Source organism: Lagopus muta, chromosome 10 (assembly GCF_023343835.1).
Source record: "Lagopus muta isolate bLagMut1 chromosome 10, bLagMut1 primary, whole genome shotgun sequence".
NCBI lineage: Eukaryota > Metazoa > Chordata > Aves > Galliformes > Phasianidae > Lagopus > Lagopus muta.
This window is the reverse complement of record NC_064442.1, coordinates 16,941,666-16,967,304: the sequence shown is the minus strand read 5'-3', so window position 1 is coordinate 16,967,304 and position 25,639 is coordinate 16,941,666. Positions and strand designations below refer to the sequence as shown.

Genomic DNA, 25,639 nt, shown 5'->3' with positions numbered 1-25,639 from the left:
AGACAATGATCAGCACTTTCACCTAGCAGACAAGCACTTCACAGATCTTCAAGTCCTCTGAATCCACTGACACCAATACTTATACTGAGCTCTAAAAAATGGTGCACAGGACAGTTCTTTTCTTGGAAGCTGAAAATTTAGTTCATTTACCACGTTAATTTGACACAACTGTATTATAGAGTCCTGATCTTCCCTTGGCCTGTTTTGTTTTTTTTCCTACATATCTTCTGTAAATAAAGGACATAAATAAAATGAACTACAACTAGAAATACATTTTATGCAGATAAATCTATTGACACACTAACCACACCAGATCCTAATAAACAATCTCTTCATCTCCTTCAATGCTCTAAACTGTCTTAGTAGGGTATCTCTTTCTCATGATATAAGGGTCATCCATTCAGTAGAGGAGAAATCTGGTATTTGAGAAAAACAAATCCATACCAGAACTAGGGAGGGTTTAAATCTACCTTCCAAATCTTGGCCTCTGCTCCTCTATTCAGTAGGATTATCATCTACCTGCCTTACAGTGCCTAGATGAAATAAATAAGGAATGTGTTGGCTGATAGTGATGCAGGGTTATGAGAAATTTAAGTATACTGTGGAATTTTACTGGGGTAAGTCTTTTTAAAGATACTTTCACACATGGCTGTGTGGAAAACCAATCTGTTATCATCACTGCTAGTTTTATTAATAAACAGCTTGGAAAAAAAAAGAGCATAAGGCAAAACTGGGAAAGGTTTAACATATTTCTTTGGTAAGGAACAACTACAAACAATTTGTTCAAGCTGTTAACAGCTGTCACTGTTTCTATTTTCTGATGTAGCAAACAAATATCCCAAATCTGTATTATACCTTACCCTGGTTTTTTTTGTTTTGTTTTGTTTTGTTTTTGGCTTAGCAGCAAGTGTTTGCATCTCACAAGATGGATATGATTAGCAACCAGAAGGATGGATGAGATCCAAATCGCTAACTGAAGGAAAGGAAAAGCCATGGTCAGGAAGTAACTGAAACACAGAGTTTCGATAATACAAAATCTGAGACCAAACAGACAGGAGCCTCACAGGAGACTACAGAGAGCAGCTGGAGGCCTTTGGCAATTGTAATGAACAAATAGAGCTCTGCATCCCTCTCCCAGGCTTTTCCTACAAGAATAGTTTAACTACTGAGGGCAGCCTCATCCTTTTTCCACTAGAAGTCTTACAGTTTCTAAGCCAGCTACAGTTCTTAGAGGACTGCTGTAAAACTCTGTTGTTCTAACGGCAAGAAAGGCCTCCTGGCTTCATCCTAACCCCAAACCCAATACAGCCACTACTTGTATCAATCCTATTCTTTGATTGATTGCTCTTTTCCCTTGCTGGCATTTTGTCCATGATACATTCATACACAGCAATGACATTTCCTCATTTAAAGAAGTGCAGCTGGGAGGAATTGTCAGTCTGTTTGGGGGGTAGGAAGGCCCCACAGAGGGATCTGGACAGGCTGGATCACTGCACTGAGTCCAGTGGGATGAAGTTGAACAAGACCAAGTACCAGGTCCTGCACCTTGACCATAGCAACTCAAGGCAACACTACAGGCTGGGGGCAGTGGCTGGAAGACTGCATAGAGGAAAAGGAGCTGAAGGTGTTGGTCTGTGGTCAGCTGAACACAAGCCAGCAGTGCACCCAGGTGGCCAAGAAGGCCAGTGGCATCCTGGCTTGTGTCAGAAATGCAAATCTAGCAGGAGCAGGGAAGTGATCATCCTCTGTACTCTGCACAGGTGAGGCCACACCTCAACTACTGTGTTCAGTTTTGGGCTCCTCAATACAAGAAAGACATTGAAGCCCTGGAACATATGCAGAAAAGGGCAACAAAGCTGGTAAGGAGTCCAGAGCACAAGATTTATGAGGAGAATACCTGAGGGAGCTGGGACTGGTTAATCTGGAGAAGAGGAGGCACAGGGGAGATCTTATCGCTCTCTACAACTCCCTGAAGGGAGGCAGTGGCAAGGTGAGGGCCAGCCTCTTCTCTCATGTAACTAGGGATAAGACTAGAGGGAATGGCCTCAAGTTGCAGCAGGGGATATTCAAAATCAGGTGTTCTTCTCCAGAAGCGTGGTCAGGCACTGGAACAGGCTGCATAGGGAGCTGGTGGAGCCACCATCCCTAGAGGTGCTCACAAAATGTTTAGATGTACTGAGGGACAAACTGGTGATAGGTGGACAGTTGGACTGAATGACCTTGGAGGTCTTCTCCAATTCTGGTGATTCTATGAACACAAACAATAGGAACTGCACATAATGTTTTGGAATAGGTTTAATTACATCAGTGCTTTTCAGCTCTATCTGAAGTATCTTAGCTGATGCTTTCTAAGCTCATTTTTGCCTTCCTCACAGATATATATATATAAAATCAGACTATGTTTGCCACAGATATAATGTGATTATCTTGTACATGATTCCTCTCATTAGGTATTTATTAGGCTTCTCCATTTTATGCTAAGGTTAACATTAAACCTAAAATCAACCTTTAACAAACATAAGTAGAGCCATGGAATGGCTACATGGCTATTCCAGCCATTACTGGAATAATGGCTTGATATCCTGTCTCCAATAGCATCTAGGAGCAGAATTTTCAGGATGCACAAGAACACAAGGGCAAATACTTCCCATTAAAACTCTCCCAGCACTGAAATACTTCCAGCTAGAGTAACTTTCCCAGCCAGGTGTGGGTTCAAGGATTCTACTTAGTAACCTTCAAGGCTCAAAAAAAAACAAAACACAAAAAAACAACTTTTCCACAGACTTGTCCAATTTCCTGTTAGGTCACAAAAGCTATTAGAAGCCACTCATCCTTTCACAGGTAGTTCCACACACTTTACTGCCCTTGTGGTGAAGTACCACCTTTTTGCTTGTTTTTTCAACTGGCCATTAATCTATTAATGTACCTGGAACTTGGATTCAGGAGAGAGGTATCAAACTTTTAAACTCTTTGTCACCAGTTCTGTAATCTCAAATCTCATGTTAACCTTCTTTCCAAATTGAACAATCCTAGCTTACATAGTTCTACATCTTAGATCACTCTTTTCCAGCTCTTTTTTGTCTACCATATCCTTTCTGACAGGGGCCAGTACTTCACACTCACACTCAAGATGTGGGCAAAGCTTGGATTTACAGAGAGGCACAATATGAACTCTCTTTTATTCATTATTCCTTTCCTAAAAAATCCTAATATTTCATTTGCTGTTAGACTGCCACTCAGCCTTTTGCTGACCTTTCCATGGACTCTTCTTTGAGCTAAACATCTCTCTTTTCCATATTTCTCCTTTATCCTATTGCTCATCCATCTTTCAGTTGTTGCAGCAAGCTACATCATCATCAATTTAGACAATTATTCCGATGTTAAGCCAGGTAAGTCAGATCTGCATCATTTCCCCTCTACAAAAAAAGTCCTCTGCAAACAGAGATCTGTGGGATACTCCATTTCTAGCCACAAAAGATACATAGGAAAAGTTCCATTGAAAAAGAAAGAAAAAGAAAAACAACCAAGGGGGGATGAAAAAAAGAAAAATCTATGAATCAAAAAAGCTTGAAAACCACTGATATACACGTGTGTGTGGATATTTTTTTTTTCCATTTAGTGTTGGTGCTCCCTCTATCAATTGGTGTTTCGGATAGAAGATACAAGATGGACACAGTGGAGGAATTTAGGTTCCAGGATGAACGCAGTAACAAGCTATTCTAGAAAACAATATTTGCAAAGGGAAAGGCTCAAAAGGATATGAGAAAAAGAAGTTTTTAAATCATTGAACTTCTTTGTAACACAGCCTGACATTTCACGCGCTCTTTAGCAAAGAGCTGATCACCTCTCAGATTCTGAAGCACTGAACACTCATTTTGTGCTGCACTGCAGGTCTTAGTTTTGGACTGGACAATCTATGTGCAGCAGTAGTGATACAGTACTGTACAACGAACAAATCAGCACTACAGCCTTGCTTCCTGTATTTAATGACAGGATTTTGCATCATCTCTCTGGATTCAGACCGTGACTGGCATGTGAAGGAAGTTTAAATAAATCACTTTTATAAATACAAAGAATTAGCAAACTATGAAACAGCCCTGACATTCAAAACCTTGCACCTTACCTCTAGCCCTGATCTGATCATGATCATTCATCACGTATGCTTCAGGATTTGCATGCCTGCACAGGACCTTTCACAAAAGGGACTACATTTTAAGTATGCTGCCAAATAAAAACAAAAAGCAAACAAAAAAAAGATAGAAAACAAAAGAAAAACAGGAATTTGGTCCATTTGGTTAAAAAAAAAAAAAAAATAAAAATACCTTCAAGCCTTGCAGAAGCTGTAAGTAAAAAAACTCAAAGATGAAAATAAAAACTGAAATGTGAATATGAAAGACAGAAATAACAGCATTCACTGGACACAGTTACAGAAGACAGACTCAAGGAACAGATATCCCTTTCTTCCAGGATGGGTGAATATCCTCAATCAGGGAAGACTTGCAACCAATCTCAAATGATAGGAAAAAGAATCTTGTGAGCTTATGTTAACTTTTGAGTCTCTGTATCTCTATTCTTTGTTCATATTTGGCTTTCCTTCTTTTTTTTTTCCCTGTCTATCACTTCACATCTCATTCTTTTCTCAGATATGCTGACTGCTTCCTTTCCAGCTGGCCTGGGACCAAACAAATCTTAGACTATGCAAAAATGCATAGCTAATGGTGGATAGCTATGTTGAAAAATAGTATTTTGTAGCTGAGAACTTGCTCTATTGAAAAGTGTTTTCATGCTCTTTGTAGTTGCTGTAATTTCCTGAATTAAATACTTCCAGAACAACCTTCATAATTTAAAGTTGATGCATCTCTGCTTGCTTCCCCGCCACCACCAAACACAGATCTTTACTGAGACAGGTTCACTGACTAACTGCATATTACTTCTCCAAAATACAGTCTATTACACAACTGGCTGTGATGGCTGTCACAGTTTATTATGAGTGATACCTCCTAATTGGAGATTAAAGAAAATATGGGAAGGAGAGCTGGTCCCAGTCCCTGCTTGTTTCATAGCACACACCATTTTCTGCATGTAGACAATTTCTGAACTGTTCTCCATCATTTTTATTGATCATTAATGTAGAAATACAAGGCTTTTTTTTTTTTGGAAAACAGAACACTCAATTGGACAAAAAAGAAATTAAAGTTGATGTTAATATTTTAAAAGCTCCTGAACTTTTGGGTGATCCATCTCCTCAGAGAAACATTATTTTCATGCAAACTGAGTTCTATGCAGACATAGATTCTCCCATAAATTCACAGACATGAAGAAAATCACCTGCTTTGCAGCTGCTTTTGGGACACAAGCATCACCTCATCTGTTAGAAATGCACATTACGTGCTCTCCTCGGAACTCAAGGCAAATTTGTTGCATGAACTCATTTCTTATCTACATGTCTCCAGTCAATGCCTCAATCATTTCTGCAGTGTCTAAGTGCAGAATGTAGCACAGAGTAAAGATATCCTAAAATTAACTGCAGGGCAGACAAGCAGGACTAGTAAGTAATGAACTCACTGGTTCTGAGAATCAAGCTACTATTTACTCACAGTGCTTCACTGGGTGAAGAACGTGCAACTTTTTAAATACAGATGGCTACAGTCACATAAAAATCAAAGTGCTTTAGTTGCAGAGTGTTAGCATTTACCAGAAATGTTCATTTTCTGAAAAAAACAGATCCATAGTTTCATTAATACCAGGCACGTCAGCCTCACTGCAGCTAGGAAGCAAGCCTGATTCAGCAATCCCTCCTATCCCACACACTGATGCACAGAGACCACAAGCACCTTACTGTTTTTAAATGCAAAGAAGGCAATGCCAGCCCATCCACATGATTTATAATTAATAACTTCAGTGCATATTTCATCCAACTTAATCTTCCTCCATCATGTAAATCTTTGGACTTTCCCTTTTGGAGAATTCTACAGAATGAAAATAAGTAATTTTTGCCTAACACACATTAGAAGAAGCCACAGTTTGTGGTTTGTCTAGGGGTTTCTGAAAGAGCAGAAAAAGGTATCTTATTGCCTAATTACACTTTTACTACTTACAAGTGTACTTCAGGGACAAGCATGATGTGCCATCAAATCTGCACTCCTTTCTTTGGTGTTTAACACAGGAACCAGTACTGTAAACAATTTCTGACAAAAATAGCTCAAACTTTCAATGTAATTCCTTCAATAACACTAAGAGACGGGAACTGACTGCTCTGAGAATTTGATACGATAGAGCCAAGCCCCATCAATCTGCACAAAATAAACTTTTTATTCCTGCACCTTTTAAGCCACGTAAATGTCAGGTTACGTACGACCTTTCTAGCAAAAAATAGATTGCAACTTTTCCTTCTTCCTGTTCCTCCTCCCCCTGCCATTTCTGGTGAGAGGAGTAGTTAGTCTGATGCTGAGTCTGTGGGCTGAGCTATTACCCACCTGTTCCTGGTAGCCTATTAATATCAGTTGTATTGAGAGAAACATTCTGTCAAGTTAAACAACAAAAAGTCCCCTAGTTAGCACCACACTATCCTTCACCAACCAGGTTAAACTTGCACACGTGCTTGGACTGGTGCAATTTGGCCTTAAATAAAGAAAGCTAAAGGAAAGCCTTGGGGAGCACATAACCAAATAATTGCATCAGAAGACTACTTTACTTCCCACTCACTCATCTCTAGCCTGATGTCTCTCGCTGCTCTGTGCATGGAGCTGGACACATACTAGTGATGAAGAGTTCCTAGCTTCTAAAATGGGTTGGCACAATACTGTGAACAGCAAGGTGTTGCAAACCCCAGTAAGGTCTCAGACAGATGCAGCTTATGTCCACAATTCACTCCTTTCCAAGTCCTTTGCCACATTCCTATTATAACTTTCCAAGAAGTGGGCACATGCCAGACCTCACTGCTGCAGTGCCTTGCAATTACAGTAAGCATTGTTTGTCTACACACAGATCTAGACCATTAGATTCCTACAGAATGTATGCAGGTCATACTGATTGGCAACTTCCCTGGAATTTTCAGGGACAAAAAAAAGTGGAAGTGAACATCTGGAGGTCTGCAATGAAGGCAGACCACCACTGAGTGGAAAAACAAGGCCTGTGTCCCCATTCAGTACTCTGTGGCGCTTGCACTATCTTTCAGTATCTCCACTTGCAACCTGTGCAAAAGCAGTGGGGATGTAGAGCTTCAATTATGAATATGGATGCTGGCAGAAAATACAGGGACTCAGACATTTTCTATTGCTTCCTGTGCTGACCTTTCCACATCATCCTCTTTGTCTATGAGGGAGAAGTAGCTGGCAGCTTCTGTACCAATGTGATCTGATCCTCCACAGATGCTTCTTACTCAGGTGGAGAAGTGAGTCAGACAACTAAAAAGGCCATGAGAGAGAAAGCGGAGCATGCCCATAAAACCAGACGCGTTCCCAAACAAGCCACAAGGTGGAATGGAGGTAGACTTTCACTTGGGCTGTCAGCCTTCTTGATCTCAGCTCTTAAATTTTACAGGACAGCAACTGCAAACAGTGCTTCTGAAAGGAAGGAGCCATTCTCACGAGGAAGATGCAGCCTTGGGACATAGGCTGAACATATTCAGCCAAAATGCACTACGACATGCAAGCTAAAGGTCTGAATTTTCTTCACAGAATCCCCTCAGCAGCTGGGAAGTCTGGATGGCACCTACTTATTTCCATTCAGAATGACAAAGCAACTAAATTTATCTGTGTGAAGTAAGAGATCTCTGCTGAGGAAAAGAACAAGTCTGTTTCTACACTTAGACTACAAAACTGTTCAAATAGTCACCATGAGAGACCTGTGCACTTTGGCACAGTGAAGACTGGAGTTTCAGATCATAAAAACCTATTAAAATCCATATTTGAACAAAACTGGTATCGACTCAGCACCAAAATAGCGTGAGGGTTACACCTGCACACTCAAATTAATTTTCAAGTGCCTCTCCAGCTATGCAGAATATTTTGTGTTACAGTTGTACCATACTTACATAACCTCCTTGAAATGTATTTCCCCTTGTTTAGAGCAACAGCTTTCTGGAGACGTCACAAAGTCTAATTTGGAAAGAAATTAAAGGCAAGAGTCTTTCCTCAGTACTCTTCCCTGACTAGCATTCAGAATACCTGCTGAGCAGAGATCAAGCAGGTCTCTGCTGATTTCTGAGCACAGGTTAAAACATACTCAGCTGTTAATATTTTGAGGCTTATATTAAGCCTTTTAATGGCTTCATCTTGAGAGCTCTGTATAACCTACTGTTAAGTGTTTTTAGACAGATCTTACTGGCAGCGGAGTATATATAATACATTCAGTGCAACATACAGTGGAATAGCAACCACAGAGACAGAGGGGTTAAGTACAAGTGCTCACCTAATCTCCGTCCCAAGGGATATTAAGCTGTACTGTCATCATTCCAGATAACTGTGTCTTCTTAAAGACATCTAATGATTGCAATTCTACTCCCCACTTCCTCCCACGCACCACTAGTCTATCCAAGCACTTTACTGTCCTTGCTCTTCTCTTCTTTGCTGTTATTCAAGTCTTTTTACTTCTTGTCCTAAATACCATAGAGATGGAACAGACCATTCTCTTCCTCACTGTAAAATCCCTTATAATGTCCCTAAAGTCTCTTCATGTGAAATGGAAACAGTTATTTCCAGCAGTAGCAGGCTATTTCCTCCAATGGCAGGTTTTCTGCTCTTCTCATCATTCTCACTGCCACTCTCTATGCTTTCAAGTTGACACAAAACTTTCATGAAAACCATAGCACAAGAGTCCACTTACAGCCACTTGAGGCCTGAATCAGGCATAAGGATAACTTATGTTCTGTAGAACATAAACTGACACTGGGTTATGTTTCAGCAAACGTTATAAACTGATCAAGATCTTTTATTCCAATAAAAGTGGAGCAGTTCTAAAACAGCAATAACATGCATGTATCAAAGTCAATATTTTCACATAAGCAAACTACACAATTTAAATTATACTGGGAAAAGCAATGATATGTTCAGGAATCAATTACCTTTTCAGTGAGGGGATCTACAACCACAAAAAAGAATCACAGTAGCTAACCCTCTGTTATCCTGAAATACCACCAATGAAGAGCATTCATCAGGCCACTCTGCACGTGTGACAGGCTAGAGACTTGGTCTAACTTTCCCCACCTGACAGAAATCTTCTAGACTGGGTCAAATAGTAGCTATGAATTACGTAATCTCGAAGAATCCCAAACCAGCACTGATTAGTTATATTAGAAAAAGTCATTTCCATCCTGTGACAGTGACCTTAATGTTTGATCACTGTCACACTGCCGCTGAGTTTGAGGACGATGGGCTGCTCTTCTCCAACTCAGAGTTCTTATTGTTTTTGTTTGTTTTTTTTAATTACAGGCAGAGGAATTCCCATAACATAAAATTAGAAAATAAAGTTTTGCCCATTGTACTTACCCTTCTCTTTGGTACTCCTCGTCCAAATTTGACAAAAGCTGGGACCCAGCCACAGACAGATCAAGTGCAGCTAAGGGTAGATCTCGATAAGCAAAATTAACAAGCTGTACAGGAGCAATGCTTTTGGTCTCTTCTTCAACTTGCTGCGAAATTATCTCAACTTCTGAAACACCACCTTCTATGGCAGGCCTGAAAACACAATTAGCAAAATAAAAACCTCTCTCCACAGAGGCACACACATATATACATCTAATCTATATAAGCAAATATAAAAAAAAAAACCACAAGCAAATAAAAATAAGTTGGAGACAAGAACTTCACAGAAGAAAGAAAACAACAAATTGTAAGGCCAGGCCATTGAGAGAGGTATCCTCGGTAAGGGGGACAGATCAAATGTCTTCAAACTTGTCTTCAGTAGACGTAACAGAGGGCAACAGAAATCTCACAGATAAAAGAAAACATCATGTCACACTCTGCTTCAAAAGCACTAAATATAAACAAACGTGTTATGAACAAACAAATGTGGAAACAGTGTATGAAACCAAAAGCAAAGTATTTGTGCAAAACAGTCAAGAACAACAGAAAGAAGGCGTGCAACTACACCAACTAAGTTGCTTTGCAACATGGAAAAGTGAACAATGAATAGTTAAGCTTATTAATTAATATACAAATCAGCAGTTAATGGATGAATTTTGACCCCTTTCACTGTGGATCACTACTATCAAAGAGCTTTTGAGAGATGGGGACTTGATTTCATTCAACCACGTAAGATTACTCTGTTACAAGTTACTTAAAAACAATTCTGAAAGCAGAACAGAGACTCAGAAGAATTATGTACTCTTCTACAAAGCTTATCTTAAGCAGCTATTTGTACTGCTTCCAAGCCCAGACATGTATTTTTCTACCACTCCAGCAACATTAATGAGAACTGCATGCAAGCAAAACCAGCATCTCACTATATCCATGTCCTCCACGTTTAAAATACTACTTAGCTAGAACTCAAACACTGTCAGCTAGCATACCCTCCAGCACATGAAGGATGAAATCATAGTAGGACAAAGCTCGTATGAGAAGTCCCAGTAGGGACTGATCCTTTGCAGTTCCCAGTGAGAGCTCCTTGCCTCACATGATTCAGAATAGAGTGTAAACAATCTGCTCTGGTATTTATCCTCAGGATTTTATTAACTTCTGAGAAATCTCATGCTAGTTTTCAGAAGCTTTAAATGGCAGGTATGAAAGTCTTTGTCCTTTGGGATACAGTTAAAAAGCATATAGCACCCAACTCATCTCTCATTTGACTGCAAAAGTTGTATAGGTGACTTTGCTTTAAAGAAGTTTATTAAAATATTCCAGCTATTCAAGCAAACTAATATGTAGGGCTGTTGGTTTTTGGTTTTTTGGTTTTTTTTTTTTTTTTCCAGAAAAATAATGAATTATTTAGCAGAGTTCTTAACTCATGTATCTTGTAAATCTGAAGATGTGAGTGAAGAAGCTAGAATTCTAGATGAAAGGGAAAGAAAAACCTATTGCTCAGAGCCAGAACATCAGACTAAGCCTTTTGGATGGAAAACGTTCATCCAGATTTAAAGGAGCTAATCGCTACCAGCATTACACAAAAAAGTCATTTGAAAAACCTGAAAAAGCTTTTATAACTCAAGTATTGTCAAAGAAAGGCTGCGCCTGTATCACAGAATCAGAATATCCTGAGTTGGAAAGGACCCCCAAGGATTATCAAATCCAATCCCTGGCTCCACACAGAACCGCCCAAACCCTGCATGTAACAGCAGCATCCAAATGCTCCTTAGGCTCCAGCAGCTTAAGGCCATGCCCAGTGCCCAGGGCAGCCCGTTCCAGGCCCATCACTCTCTGGGGCAGAACCTTCCCCTAATCCCCAACTGCCCTCCCCAGTTCAGCTCCATGCCGTTCCCTCAGGCCCTGTCACAGAGCAGAGCTCAGCGCTGCCCTCCGCTCCCTGTGAGAAGCTGCAGTTGCCATCAGGCCTCCCGCCAGCCTGTTCTGCTCTGGGCTGAACAAACCCAGGGACCTCAGCAACACACATCCTGCCCTCGAGACCTTTCACCACCTCTGCAGCCTTCCTTTGGATGCTCTCTAATATTTTTACGTCCTTCTTATATTGTGGCACCCAAACCTGCTCACAGTGCTTGACATGAAGCTGCACAGCACAGCATGGAGTGGGACAATCCCTTCCCTCATGCAGCTGGCAGTGCCAGGTCTGATACACCCCAGAGCCTGACCCATCAGCCACTTTTTCACCTACCACTTTTTTTTCCCCTCTCTCTCCCTCTCTCTCTGTTGGACATTTTGTCCAGATCAATACTTTGAGTAACAAAATCAAAAGCTTTATTGAAATCACATCTGCTGGCTTCCCTTGGTCATGCAGGTGAGTAACTTTGTCATAAAAGGAGATTAAGTTCATAAACAGAAACTTCCCCCTTGTGAACCCACCTTGGTTGCAACCAGTGACTGCATTATCTTTCAGGTGTTTTCCTATAGCTCCCAGAATAATTTTATCAGGCTCTGAAGTAAGACTGACAGCGAGTCATACTGTCACACCATGCAGAAAGTAAAGGGAGATACTACTATATGTACAACCTAAAAGCTCATTTTATTTTACTCCATGCCTAACCAGTGATTGAAAGTATTGAGATTCATGTCATTTCCAACAGAACTGAATTTACCTGTCAAGTCAAATCAGAGGCAGGAGCTAATTTTAGCAAGAGACTTCTCTCTGTGATTTTCACCTTTAGTGACTGTGAACCTTTACCCTTACAAGTCTAAGATGAGCTGACACAGTTTTGCATGAAGACCATGTAGAGATCCCATTTCTAGTATTATAAGGGAAAAAAGGAAAATGGATGAGTGCAGCCTTCCCCCTCTCAACAGAATTTATCTTTCATGTTTCTTAGACAGATTATATCATAGGCAGAGTCTGATGTGAAAGGGTTGATTAACTGCAGGACAAGGGGAAATGATTTTAAGTTGAGGGAGGGAAGATTTAGGTTGGATGTCAGGGGAAAGTTCTGTACTATGAGAGTGGTGAGGTGCTGGAACAGCTGCCCAGAGAGGCTGTGGATGCCCCGTCCATCCCTGGAGGTGTTCAAGGCCAGGTTGGATGGGGCCCTGGGCAGCCTGGGCTGGTATTAAATGGGGAGGTTGGTGGCTCTGCATGTGGCAGGGGGTTGGAGATTTGTGATCCTTGAGGTCCCTTCCAACCCATGATTCTGTGTGATTCTGTGATGTGACTGAAAAGAAAACCAAACCAACCAATAGAGTGGTGTTGGCAAGCAGCCTTCAGACAGTTTTGGTGAAAGGGAAGGGAAAAGGCAAATGGATATGAAAATGAGACAAAGTAATTTTTAGCCACTGGCTGTCAGTATACATCCAAAACTTAGTGCATTCTTGCTTTTTCTGTTAATTCGCACTCTTTAGGCAACTGACAAAATCCCACTATTCCTTCTCAAACTAGCAACTTTTCCTTCTGACATCACAACAATATTCTCCTACAGGCAGGAATTGTTCTTGGGTAATTAAAATGAGTTATAATTATCCTGATATGGTACTTACTGAGGACTGGTCATGTTGGAGGATGCAACTCAATCAGCAGCGGTTATTATATTCAACTAATTCCAGCTGCTTTGCACAGATGTTCTAGACATCCAAAATGAGGCTTCTGCAAGAGTCAAAACAAAATTATCTAAAACAGTTAAAAGAACTCCAAAGGGCTGCACTGACAATTTTTGTCATGTTATCAGTTCACTTCATTATTTTATTTCCCTTTATGATTCTTTTCCTAGGCATTTTGTTCTGGATTGACTCCTCCATTTTATGGGAGGTGTAAAGCTATAGATAGACACCAGCTCATGTATGTACTTCCATAACAACACATCTCGCTTTAAATTTCTGGTTCACTTAGAAATAATCAGGCAGGGGGGGATTTTCAAAGAAAGCTTGGGGATTCAGGAGCACAAATGCTATTGAAAACCGATTAATACTTAATTTTTAAAAATAAATACAATTTAATATTTAATTTAATATTGAGACGAGTGCTAGTCTTGTCTACAAAGCCTGGAGAATTGTTATCAAACGTTCTGGTTAGGTTGTTACCAAGACAATACTTTGATCAACAAAGTCCACTAACATTTGGAAAAGGTGACACTTTTGCCTACGGCACAATCTTAACTTGTGGTGTACCTGGACCAATGCATGGGAGCCAGAATGGAACAGCAATCAGATGGGAATAAAACTTATCAGTACATAGGTTTTAATGGCTGGAAAATATAACCTGGAGAAAACCACATAAGAAATGCAAATTCATAGAAAATCATATAGTAAGAAATTTTGTAAAGCTGCTGTCAGGACTAATGACACTAATTGAAACCAGTAACTAAAATACAAAAACATGCTCTTTATTTAAGCAGAAATACACTGGTTGGTAAACTAGCATATTACCATCATCAAGCAATTTTCACAATGATGAAAAATAATTCTTATACTAAACCAGAGTCATTAAGAGGCTGAACTGTTAGTATCAGTCAAGCATTTACAGAGATATATAAAAACTGCATTATCTACGGTAGTCATTTGATACCAAATAACAAAACTGAACTTACATCAATTGTAGAGCCATTTCCAAGGCTTTATTTAACATACTGGAAACTTGTATTAATGTAAAATGTAGTCATTCCATTCTCAGATTTTTCAGATAATACACCTGCATATACAAAAAGAAAGGATCTAGATTATGATCACCTTCCTCAGGTAGATGAGTTAGCCAAAAAGAATTATGCACAAGAAATACAATTGACTTCAAAACACAAAACATACGTGTTTCAGAAAAAAAACATACTCCATTTTTCTTTCAGTTTTAAGCACTTATAACATCAGAGTAACAAAACAACTACTTTTCAGATATACTTTCTCAGATATAGCACAATCTTGATCCAATATTCATTTGATATCAATGTCTCTTAGCTTCTATTCTTGGTCTTTTATTGATTATATTCCCCAGGCAGTAAGATACTAAAGCAAATGCTTAAAATTAAGTCTGTTTAAATCACATACTGAAAGGATGCAGTAAGAATATCTTATGCCTAAGACAGTTTCATAATAGCAACCATTCCACTTAGCAGCAGAATAAAACTGAAATGTCACTACAAGTCTTGCTTTGCAACGTTAGCTCCCTAACACCCCATTTGGGGTTTACATTTTACTATGCTTTTCACTGAAGTGTTTTACCTAAACTTGTTGTTGTAAGCATACAGGCTGGGAAAATGGTAAAGGCGCAAGGGTGCTCAGTACCTAAACTGACAGGGTGAGGTGGAAATTGAAAATCCTTCTGTGATCATGTCTGCAAGCCTGGAGAATAAGAGGTAAATGGGGATAATGAATGCAACTGAGAGAAACTGGCCTCTGAGAGATGTAGGAAGGGAAATTTCTTCATATAGATGAAAAGTCACTGCATGTTTGGGAGACAGCTCAGTGCTAATGCTCCACCTCTCTCCCAAAGAGGGGTTTAAAAACAAGAACACTACGAATGTACAGCCAGATTTTTGAAAGTATTATCTAAAGATAATTCCCAAAAGGGGAACCAACAACACTGCAAACACTTGAACAAGAAACGTTTGCTGCTCCAGGACTTACACTTGTGTTTTTTAAGCTAGAAGCACGTTCACATCCATCCAGAACTTTGTTTCTCCATTCAACCACACCAGTGGCAACATCAATAAGCCAGGCCTGCTACCTATTACTGGAGCTGGCAGCTCTACATGGAAACATTCACTCACTACCAAGAGTGAGAGAGCAATTCATGGCTGGGCAGCAAGCTCTTTAGATAGTTCTGAGGGCTCCACTGGGAGCAGAGTCCAACCTGCCCTCACTGAACAGATTGCTACCGTGGCATAATGCACTCACAGAGGTGAGATGAGTAACGTGGAAAGAAACCTGGGAGGGTTTCAAGTCTCAAAGAAGGGAGTCAAGTCTCTAAAGGACTCAATGGAGCTTCCCTCAGAAGGAAAGCATAAAAAGTCAGTCATCTGCACCCAGAATTACTAATGTAGTACTTGATTCAATGGATCAAAAAGTGGTTTCTGAGCACACCTGGAGGACAGCACAACTGAAGCCTTCAAAACAGACACAACATGTTGTATATGTAACGTAAACAGGCTACAAGGACTCCTGCTTCTTTCCACGCCACGCACAAGCATCTAACAACTCCATCCCATCTATTTGCTATAGGAAAATACAACACCTCCAAGTCCCACAGGAGATTTCTGTGCAACTGAGTAGTGTTTAAAGGCAACAACGAACAGAGAGGAGAAATAATTTCCCTATATTTAATCTCCCACTTGCGTTCCTACAGGACATAGTACAGGCAAAGGGCAATGACGTGAGCATTATGCAGGCACCCTATGGGTATCCCATCCGCCATCCAAGAGTGGAAATTTTTCCAAGCTGCCCTTTCTGCACCTAGCCCGCTCAAGGCTTAGCAGATAAAAACACCTTGATCTCATGGGAGGAGATTAGTTGGCAGTTTCAGGATGGGTTTTGTGCCCTCTCTTTGTTTTTCGGTCATTTATATTTTTCGTTTTTATTTTAACTTCTTGGAACTGAGGCCAAGGCAGCACATGGTTCATGCTGAGTTCCCACATAGCTCTGAGCAATGCCCATTTTGTGAGAATTCAGCAGTTCCATTTGTTCTGTGGCGTAAGTATTTTCAAGGTGAGATGACTGCGGAAAGAGCAAAGTTCCTCAAACTAAACAGAATTCATTTTAAGAGGAGATAGAGCAGAAATGAAAGAATTGCCCCCAGAAGGTTTCTTGTGCAAGTTTTGAAGTGCTGTAAAACCCAGAAATAGTCACTGAACTAAATGACCAGGATAGCGGTCAGGTGAGCCAAGGGGGCAATGCAACCTGATGGAAAGCATATTTCTGTAACTGGTTTTCCGTGTAGGGTTGAGTTTGTAGATTCATTGCCTAATGAATAAAAATGTGCAGATACACAGTTCAGAATTCAGCAAAGCTGACTCAGCTCTTCACACCCCTGCAGTAAGTGAAGTTGTGCACAATTCACCGAGTTCTTTATGAGGCAAGACCTTTGAAATGCTTAAAAATGCTTTGCCTCCCCAGCCTTTCCTGCCTTCCTGTTCTTTGCACACATATTACACACACCAGTGGTCTCAACACTTCTGGGACATACCTTTTGCTTAATTATTTCTTTTACCCTCTCATTTGTGGTGCACAGACATGCAGGTGTTCCGCTCTTCATGCATTACTGTCAGAATCACACAGGTTGAAAAGCAGTGTCACGCTCTATAGCACTTGAGCAAAGGTTGATGATGCTGCCTGCACCCAACACACAACCTCTCATGGTTAATGTGTTAGTGTTTAGATCAACCTTTCACTGCCAGTCACTGTAGCGTAGCAGTAGCTTGTTAATACACAAAGTTCAGCTGAAACAACGCAAACTATAAAGCAATTTGAGAGTTTACATAAAATCAGAGCAAATGCACAGTGGTATAAGCTCTGTGCATATATCATAGAACAGCCTGGATTGAAGAGGACCACGATGCTCATCCAGTTCCAACCCCCTGCTGTGTGCAGGTCACCAACCAGCAGCCCAGGCTGCCCAGAGCCGCATCCAGCCTGGCCTTGAATGCCTGCAGGGATGGGGCATCCACAGCCTCCTTGGGCAACCTGTTCCAGTGCCTCACTACCCTCTGGGTGAAAAACTTCCTCCTAATATCTAACCTAAACCTCCCCTGTCTCAGTTTAAGACCATTCCCCCTTGTCCTATCACTATCCACCCTCATGAACAACTGTTTTCCCCCTCCTGTTTATACGCTCCCTTCCAGTACTGGAAGGCCACAATGAAGTCTCCCCAGAGCCTTCTCCTCTCCAAGCTAAACGATTCCAGTTCCCTTAAACTTTCCTCATAGAAGAGGTGCTCCAGCCCTCTGATCATTTTAGTGGTTCTTCTCTGGACCCAAGTGGTTCCAAGAGATCCACATCCTGGGGTCCCAGGCCTGGACGCAGTACTGCAGATGGAGCCTCAGGGAATACATGTTTTCCAAGCCTTTAAGAAAAGCAACAAGAACAGCACCCAAGAGGAACTTCAAAAGAAGTTTATACTCCACATCTGCATAAAAATTATGATTTTTAGCACTGGTTTCAACAGTCCCCCAAAATTTGTGTGTCACAGTGTGGCAATAAATTAATAAACTAAAAAGCCTGAAACAAAAAAAAAAAAAAAAAAAAAAAAGATTGACCAGAAAGAAGAAAGTGTCTAATTTAAGCTTTTTACAAAGTCCCTTCTAACTTGTATTGAACCCCCTTCAATTAAGTTGAAGTCAAGACCACGGTGTTCACTTGTTGCATTTGCTCATGTTCTCCACGGAGTATTATCACGATGCTGTAAGCTCCCCATGTCACACGCTTGTAAGTGAACCATCACACATTGCTATGTAAGTTCACAATCAGTCAGATGATATGGCATGTAACAACAAGAGATTTCCCTTTAAAAAAAAAAAAAGTGCTTCTCCAATGCAATGAAAAGCACAGCTCCAAAAACAGTTGTGTCAGCACCAGGGGGTTAGGGCTGCACACATGGCCACAGCCATGGGAACAAATGGCATGGTGGAGAAATACTGAAGTCAGCTTATATCAGAAAGACTTACACCTAAAATTATGTGCCAAGCCCTCACCATTGGTGATATTGAACTGCAGCAAGCACCCAAACTGAAAATGCTTCACGGATTTAGGGAGAGGGAAAGAAGAAAGACGACAACTGGTCATATGATGTCCAAATTGTTTCCTTCAGAAATCCAGCAACTTGCTCTTCTTTCTGAAGGGGAAACCCCAAATTCAGGAAAGGTAGCAACACCCCCTTGCTTCACTTCAGGTTGAACAAAATTGAAGAGGTTCACTGAGATAGAAGATACAAGATTGATTAAACAGACCCTCCCCCAAATCCTCTTTCTGCCAGCTAGCATTTTCAGAAAGTATTTGTTTACATGGCTCTAAGAGGTAGATCCATAATACTTCCTTTATTTTCCAAAAATAACTGAATGAGATTTATCCAAAAGATTACAAATGCAGAACGTTACAAAACAGAGTAAATTAACTTCCTCTACAAATCAAGCACATTAGATACACGTTTTAACATTGCAGGTGCCCAATTCCAGTCATAGCTTTAACATTCCTATACAGCACCCAGAAGAGACAGGCACAAAAGACAGAGCTTTGCATTTCACAGGAAAAAAGGACACTGAATTCTGAATCTTTGTTGATCATCTACAGTCAAACTTTTATATACATCATTTAAAAAAATGAAGGAAAAAAACACACAAAACCCTCCATCACAGTAAAGGTATTTATAGTTGGAAAAATTAGACATTCGGAAATTAGGAAATGGCAGATTTGAACTTGCTCATGCAGCCATAATTCTACCCCCTTATGGGATCACCCCGTATGCTGAAATTAAGCAGAATGCTGGGGGTGGAGTAGGAAGCATGTAATCCTGTAACTAAAAACCATCTCACTATTTGTAAGCATAGCTCATATTTCCAAGGAAAGTTTAGACAGTCCATAAAAAAAAAGAGAAAAAGGATCTTTTGCATAATCATAATCTTCCCCACAAAACATCATGAGCACTGTTTGAATCTTGAGCTTTCAGTACTGCAAACTTGGACCTCAGAACACATTAAAATCCTGTAGAGGAAGTCTAAACAAATACAAATTGCCAGGATAGACCAGCCCAGTCCCTTCCAAGGCACCTGTAGATGTGCAGCACATGCTACTTCCAGACAAACAGGATGCGGCGCTCTGGTTGGGATGGCAAAGCACATTGCACTCCTTTTCTCCACGGAACTGGAGAGAGCAGGAGGGAAACCACATAGAGGTCCTGTGACATATCAGCATTCCGGCTCAAACATTCTTTCAACACACATCCATGTTGCCCTGACAGCTCCTACAGGTCCTCATTCCCACCTGCACAGCTATGGGCTGCTTATGGTACTGCTGAAGTGGTTCTATTCAGTGGCTCAGATACATAACCAGCACCTCTCAGAAAAAGCACAAAGCCCAGCAACTACCTGAGCAAGCCACAACGTACCTAAATCTGAAGACACTGGGATGGAAAGTCTCTGCTCCAGACAAGCAGCCGTCTGCTTGTTCAGTTTTAACATCTCACAGCAAATAACAATTAATGAAGCATCTCAAAGTCCTGGAATAACTGTGTAACTAGGGCTACTCGCACAGAAAGCTGCTCCCTAACATCAGGCACACATTCATTAAGAAAAGAAAGTACTCATTTAGCCTCTTACTCTGCATTAACTATCCAGGATTGCTCTTTCTCCAAGCTACACACTGTCCCCATATAGCTGTAATAAATTCTTTTCTTTGCTGTTGTTCCTTATAGCTTCCCTGGGTGGCTTAAGCAGAAGGGAAAAAAAAAACCAAAACCATACCAACATACCATAGGGCTCTCAAGCCCAGACACGGATGAAGAGACCACTCACATATTTGAAAGGTGTATTTATAAATTCATCTAGCATTTGAAGCGTTGGACCTGCTTAATAAGAAGGAAAACCACAAAAGAACGCTTGGTGTCTCAGATACGAGCATTAGGCACAAGGCTGCCAGCTTACACCATTTCACTGCACACCTCAACACCTCCTGCTCTATTTACGTGTCCCACTGCTGGAGGTACTTCCATCTGAGAAATGGGTGAGGACATAGCCACACATACAAAGCAACACCACTCAGACCAGGGATGGCTTCTAGTGAGATGATCTCCGTACAGTCCAGCACAACGTACACAGCTCAAGCCCAATGCAGTGTTAACACAGCTTCTGTGCTCATGGTTAGCGAAAACTAATACTGAGCTTCACAATTGCCACTGCACACGTTGATGGGAACGAGCCTAGAATCAACAGCTCCACTGGACTGAAAACATCTGTTTGTTCTCCAGCCCAAGGAACTGAACGGCTCTGGGCTCAGTTAGCACATGGGTAGAAGCTAACTTGCCCAAACTCCATGACAAAGGCACTCTGGCACACCTCTCACCTCCTTCCACACCCACTCATCCCCAATACTCAAAGTACTTTGTGCCACAAATCATGGCTCTCAAAAGGAAACAACAACAACAACAACAAAAAGGTTAAATCTCCCTTAAATATTAAGAATCACAAACCCAGGAAACAGTCAGGCTTATATTTGTGTGCCACAACTCCATTTCAGAATTTCGCATGCTTGGTTTTACACTAACCTAGCCGAGGCCCAGAAAGACAGGTATATTACCAGTAGAAGCAAACTGAGCACCCATTCAGCATCAAAGATGTTTGATTACAGATACAAGCAAACCAAACTCTTGGATTTCATTTCCACTTCTTTTTTTCCTGACACCCCACAACTGCAGTGAAGAGTCACTATCCAGAGACCTGGATAGCCCCAGTGAAGTAGACAGCAGATGTGTACTACAAGGAGGCTGTGGATGTCCCATCCCTGCAGGCATTCAAGGCCAGGCTGGATGTGGCTCTGGGCAGCCTGGGCTGCTGGTTGGCGACCCTGCACACAGCAGGGGGTTGGAACCAGATGAGCACTGTGCTCCTTTGCAACCCAGGCCATTCTACGATTCTAAACGTGGTCACACTATCAGACAAGTTATAATCATCATCTAGAAGTAAAGACTTCACTGTATGAACCAGCCATATATATCTGAGGAATATCTAGACTCTGCCATTCCTGGTGTTATAAGCATCCCTCCAGACAAAACATTATAGATATATGACAATATGGCTTTGCTGTGTATCTTAAAAGCAACCATGTAACAGCCAGTCCACTTGTGTGAAATACACTGCTCTTCTCCCACACACAAAGCTAGGCTTTGTAGTTTGGCTTCGGGCAACAAATAGCTGTAGCATTTTATCCCATTGATGCCTTCAGGATGAACCTCACTCTGTTGCAATCAGCAGTCTGATCCAATCTTAATTTCGTGTCCCGCCTGATACTTCAAAAGAAAGCGAGTTCTTTGCACATGGTCACACCACTTGTACTGCTGTGGAAAAAGCTTTGCTGACCACACTGAACCTAGACAAAGGACTGGACCACCGTATAAAGAATACCATAAGGAACAATTACTTTAATATACGGTTAATGCATTCAACTGTACAACCCCGGGTCCCTCAGCAGGTAATGGCATGCACTTACTACATACAATAAGCCAGGTTCCTGCCACAAACAGATTGTGAGGGACTCATCCTGAGCTGCGAGGACATTCAACCCTGCCAGACCTACGATCTGGAGTAAACAGCCCTCACAATGCACAAATTCACTGGCCAGCAATTCCAGGTTTAGTAGCCAAACCTGCAACTTTCCCCCTCACTTTTAACTGAGCTCAGGATGGTAACATCACATACAAAAAAAAAACACACAAAGACTGCACATGTTTTCAACTATAAAGCATATATGCTAACTTTTAGGCTACTCTAAATATCTTTAAATCACTGCCAATGAATAAAAAAAAAAGTTGTGGAGATGTGCTGGCTGAGAAAAGTTATTCTCATTTATGAACCATAGAATAGTTGTTTTTTTGTGTGTATTCAGCAGTGGTAACAAACACTTACTTAAGGTGATGTAATAGTTTTGGGCAAACACTTACCTCACACATGGCAATCTGCTGGAGACAATGTGGTACAACTGGCAAGTCTGTGCAACAGATTGGTCCCCTGGCACTCAGTTCAGGGAATAAGCAAAGCAGATGTACTTGAAAAGACTCGTTTGCTCACTGTTTTCATTAAAGCTGAATACAAGAAAACAGGCCACAACCCAACCATACTGATCCAAGGGAAAATTCTCTTCCCCCTTCAGCATACTGGGCTGTGGTTCCCAAACATCCACTGGAGCAAGTCAAGGGCAGCCTGCTTCTTGCAGCACTGCACAGGCAGAAGAGCTTTGGCCACAACTCTGTGACTCAACGTGGCAGCCCTCCTGCCACCCTCTGTAGCTCTATTTTAGCACCATCTGATTTAGTACTTCAAGTCTCATGACCCATATCCAATAAAGAGGTTCTGTGTAATACACTGATCAGATAAAAGGATGCTTTCAAGCAGTGGTTATGCAAGAGATGCACACTGCAATGCAAACTCTCAAACTCTGAACGAATGCTAAATGAAATAAAACCTATCCTTGCTCTTAAATCTAACACATTGGCCTTCTGCTTGGAACTGAATGACATCTGTTACAGCTGCTAACAGACTTTTGTTAAGACTCACCAACTAAGCATTATTAAAATCAAAAGAAAAAATTAGAAAACAACTTCACCAGGAGAGAATCCTCAACACTTCTAAGAGCTATTCTTCAAAACTATTTTAACATCAGCACTGTACTAACCTCTCCAGGCAATCACTACTTGCTAAATAAGTTGTCAGTCTCCAGACACAGGCACAACAGCAATTTGCACACAATCCAAGCAATCTGTAACGAAAGCACACTCCCCAACTCGATTCCACATCCAACAGCACATAGCAAATTGGTGCCAGAGAGATTAGAATTCATCTTTCTGACTTTCTGTCTGGTACTTAATCGGTGGAAGACGCCACTTCCCAATAGACAGCAAAGCCCCCAGTATTAGTGGTGTGGGTTGTTTAGTGTTTTTATTTTTGGAGATTTTATGTATGTAATTTGGTTTTCAATTCTTATGTGAATTAGCAGTACGAAGTGCTGCAAAATCAATACAGCTTCAACAAAACAAGTGTATCTGCAAGGAATTAAGATTACACTGGCCTCAGGTCAGAGATTTACTGCACTTGACCCTGTACAACAAGAACTAGAAATGAAACTGCTTGCTGCAAAGACCAGCCAGGAGCTTAAAGAGGCAGCATTTTATGTTTGTTTTACTCTTCATGCCTCTAATAACAACATTGTAAAACAAATAAAACTAACTTCCTTGCATTATGGCTCTCACTCAATACACTATTGTTAACAGCTGACAGTTCACAACCTGTTCAGGGTTTACAACATTAGGAAAAAAAAACAGGACAGCTTTCAGACATTACCAAGCATCTGCTGTCAGTGAGAGCTGTCTGAGGCACCCACTGCAGGCTGAGGAAGGCAGACATACCAAGATGAGGATCAAAACTGCCCATTTTTGAATCCTAGAATGGAACAGTCTGTCAGGGCAAGAACAATTAGAACAATTAGCCCATATTTTTATTATTCATATGCTACTTAGAAACACATTAGGTACTTCATAAGGTGTTTTTCCTCCCCCCTCCCAACCCCCCCCCCCCCCCCCAAGTGACATAAGCCCTACTCCAAAGGATTTAGTCTAATTGGAGACAATGCTTGCAGTAATAAGATCAGTTTTGAATGCATACATACTCAAGGGCTCACAAACACAGCTTGGGTTACAGGGCTTGAGATAGCTGGTGATGCTGAAGGTGGGAGCTTTTAGAAAAGCTGAAGAACTGACAACATGAGAAATATTGGATGCTTCAGGACGGGAAGATTTGTCTCAAATCAAAAATGGTGAACGCTTTTTTGAAAAAAATTCTGTTAACAAGTCATTTTTTTTAATGCATACTACCTGCCTTTAACAGCTGTGCTAATACAGAATTCCAATCAAGCACAGAACAGACAGGTGGCCAAACTAAATGCAAAGAGGTTCAGAGAGAGGTGATAGGCAGCACCCAAAGGGCTGGAAGATACATCTGCAGCAAGAAATACTGTGCACCATCATCTGGGAGCAGAGCACTTCTGACTCCTGCAGGACTAAGATGAGGAGTTTACACCTGCTGAGGCAGCTGCACTCTTGTGAAGCGCTTTTATCACTAACTGCAGATGGCAGACAGCACACGTAGGGCAGAACTAATTTTTCCTTCCAAAAAGCATGTGCATATTCCAAAAGTCCAAAGAAGTGCCTCTGCTATAGTGATATGCAACTGTAGTACGCATCAAGCTTTTACCCAGATAAGGAGCCAGCCTATTCACTTTACATTAAACTACCATGCATCCCTTTGTTCTTGTAAAATGGAACGATAAAGCCTAAGCCATTAAGAATGGGAACAAAATGCCTTATGTGCTTCTCCCCACCCCCTCTGCTTTTAGAGATGGTTTTACTGAAGGAAAGAACCATCTTACTCTGTCCAGGCCAACAGTTTTCCTCTCAGGATTAGAAAGAAACTAGAGCAGGTCACGCTGAGCTGGCACTGCCGCAGCCGGACTTTGATACCCATCACCAGCTGGCGAGTTGAAGGCTAACTCAGCTATTGCTGCACAATGGCAGCCTGCAGCACTGCAGCAAAGTAACCACGTAAACCAGAATCCCTCCCCATCCCCCCAGTAATTTCCCTACAGAAAAACAGCAGCTGACTAGAACTACAGATTTGGCATTCTTTAGCAGGCGATAAGATTTGCTGTAAGTATCTAAAAATACACTTGATGGCTGGCAGCCCAAGGAACTAATCAATGGAAGTTCACGAGGTGTGCTTCGCAGCCCAGATGTTCTCAAACTGCTCTCTGTGGAAAAACTGATGGAGATGACCAATCGCAGTACGCTGCCTTCTATTCCTTCTGCTATTGCCGTGTGTGCTCAAAAGATGAGAAGCATGCTTGCAATTGAAAATACTCTCCCTTAATTATTTCCTTTTGTTACAGTTAGCATAAAATTGTCACAACTAATTGGTGAGATGAAGTTGTTTCAGAGACATCTTGATATCAAGCACAAATCAACCTGCACCGCTGCAGCAAAATGACCTTAACAAAAGCTCCGAATGCACAACCACGGCACCAGGACTCCAGATAGCAACAAAAACTTCAGACAGCAAACGATTTCCCCAACCTGACTTATGCATTTTTTTCAGTAGATAGCATTAAAACTTGTGTAAAACGGAAGAAGAGCAAGAGGTCTTACTTGCTTATATAAAGAAAACACCCTGAAGGATTTTCTAGGCAAATGATTGCAAAAGCTAACTGTTACTAGATCTTAATTTATTATATATTCACATCTGAAAGCTTTCTTCCAACACTTCAGTCATAAATGATGATAAAAATGCAAAACTATACCTTGGGGAAAATACAAGAACTGGCTTAAATGTGTATTTCTCTATGCACTAAAATAAACACACAGCACTAGC

General features: G+C 41.1%; 1 protein-coding gene across 5 annotated transcripts in view; it reads right to left on the bottom strand.

The window, feature by feature from the left end:
• Positions 1 to 25,639, bottom strand: part of TMEM266 (transmembrane protein 266) — a 100,811-nt gene that overhangs the window by 41,641 nt on the left and 33,531 nt on the right. For 4 of the 5 annotated variants that reach the window (XM_048956204.1, XM_048956203.1, XM_048956207.1 and 1 more), the window contains 3 exons: positions 14,120 to 14,220; positions 13,074 to 13,179; positions 9,489 to 9,677 (listed from right to left, as the gene is read on the bottom strand). In XM_048956204.1, the coding sequence (XP_048812161.1) occupies positions 9,489 to 9,677; positions 13,074 to 13,087 (203 nt within the window). In that variant the 5' untranslated portion in view covers positions 13,088 to 13,179; positions 14,120 to 14,220. Of the gene's footprint in view, positions 1 to 9,488; positions 9,678 to 13,073; positions 13,180 to 14,119; positions 14,221 to 23,560; positions 23,675 to 25,639 lie in introns of all 5 variants that reach the window. The other variant, XM_048956205.1, reaches the window with a different exon arrangement.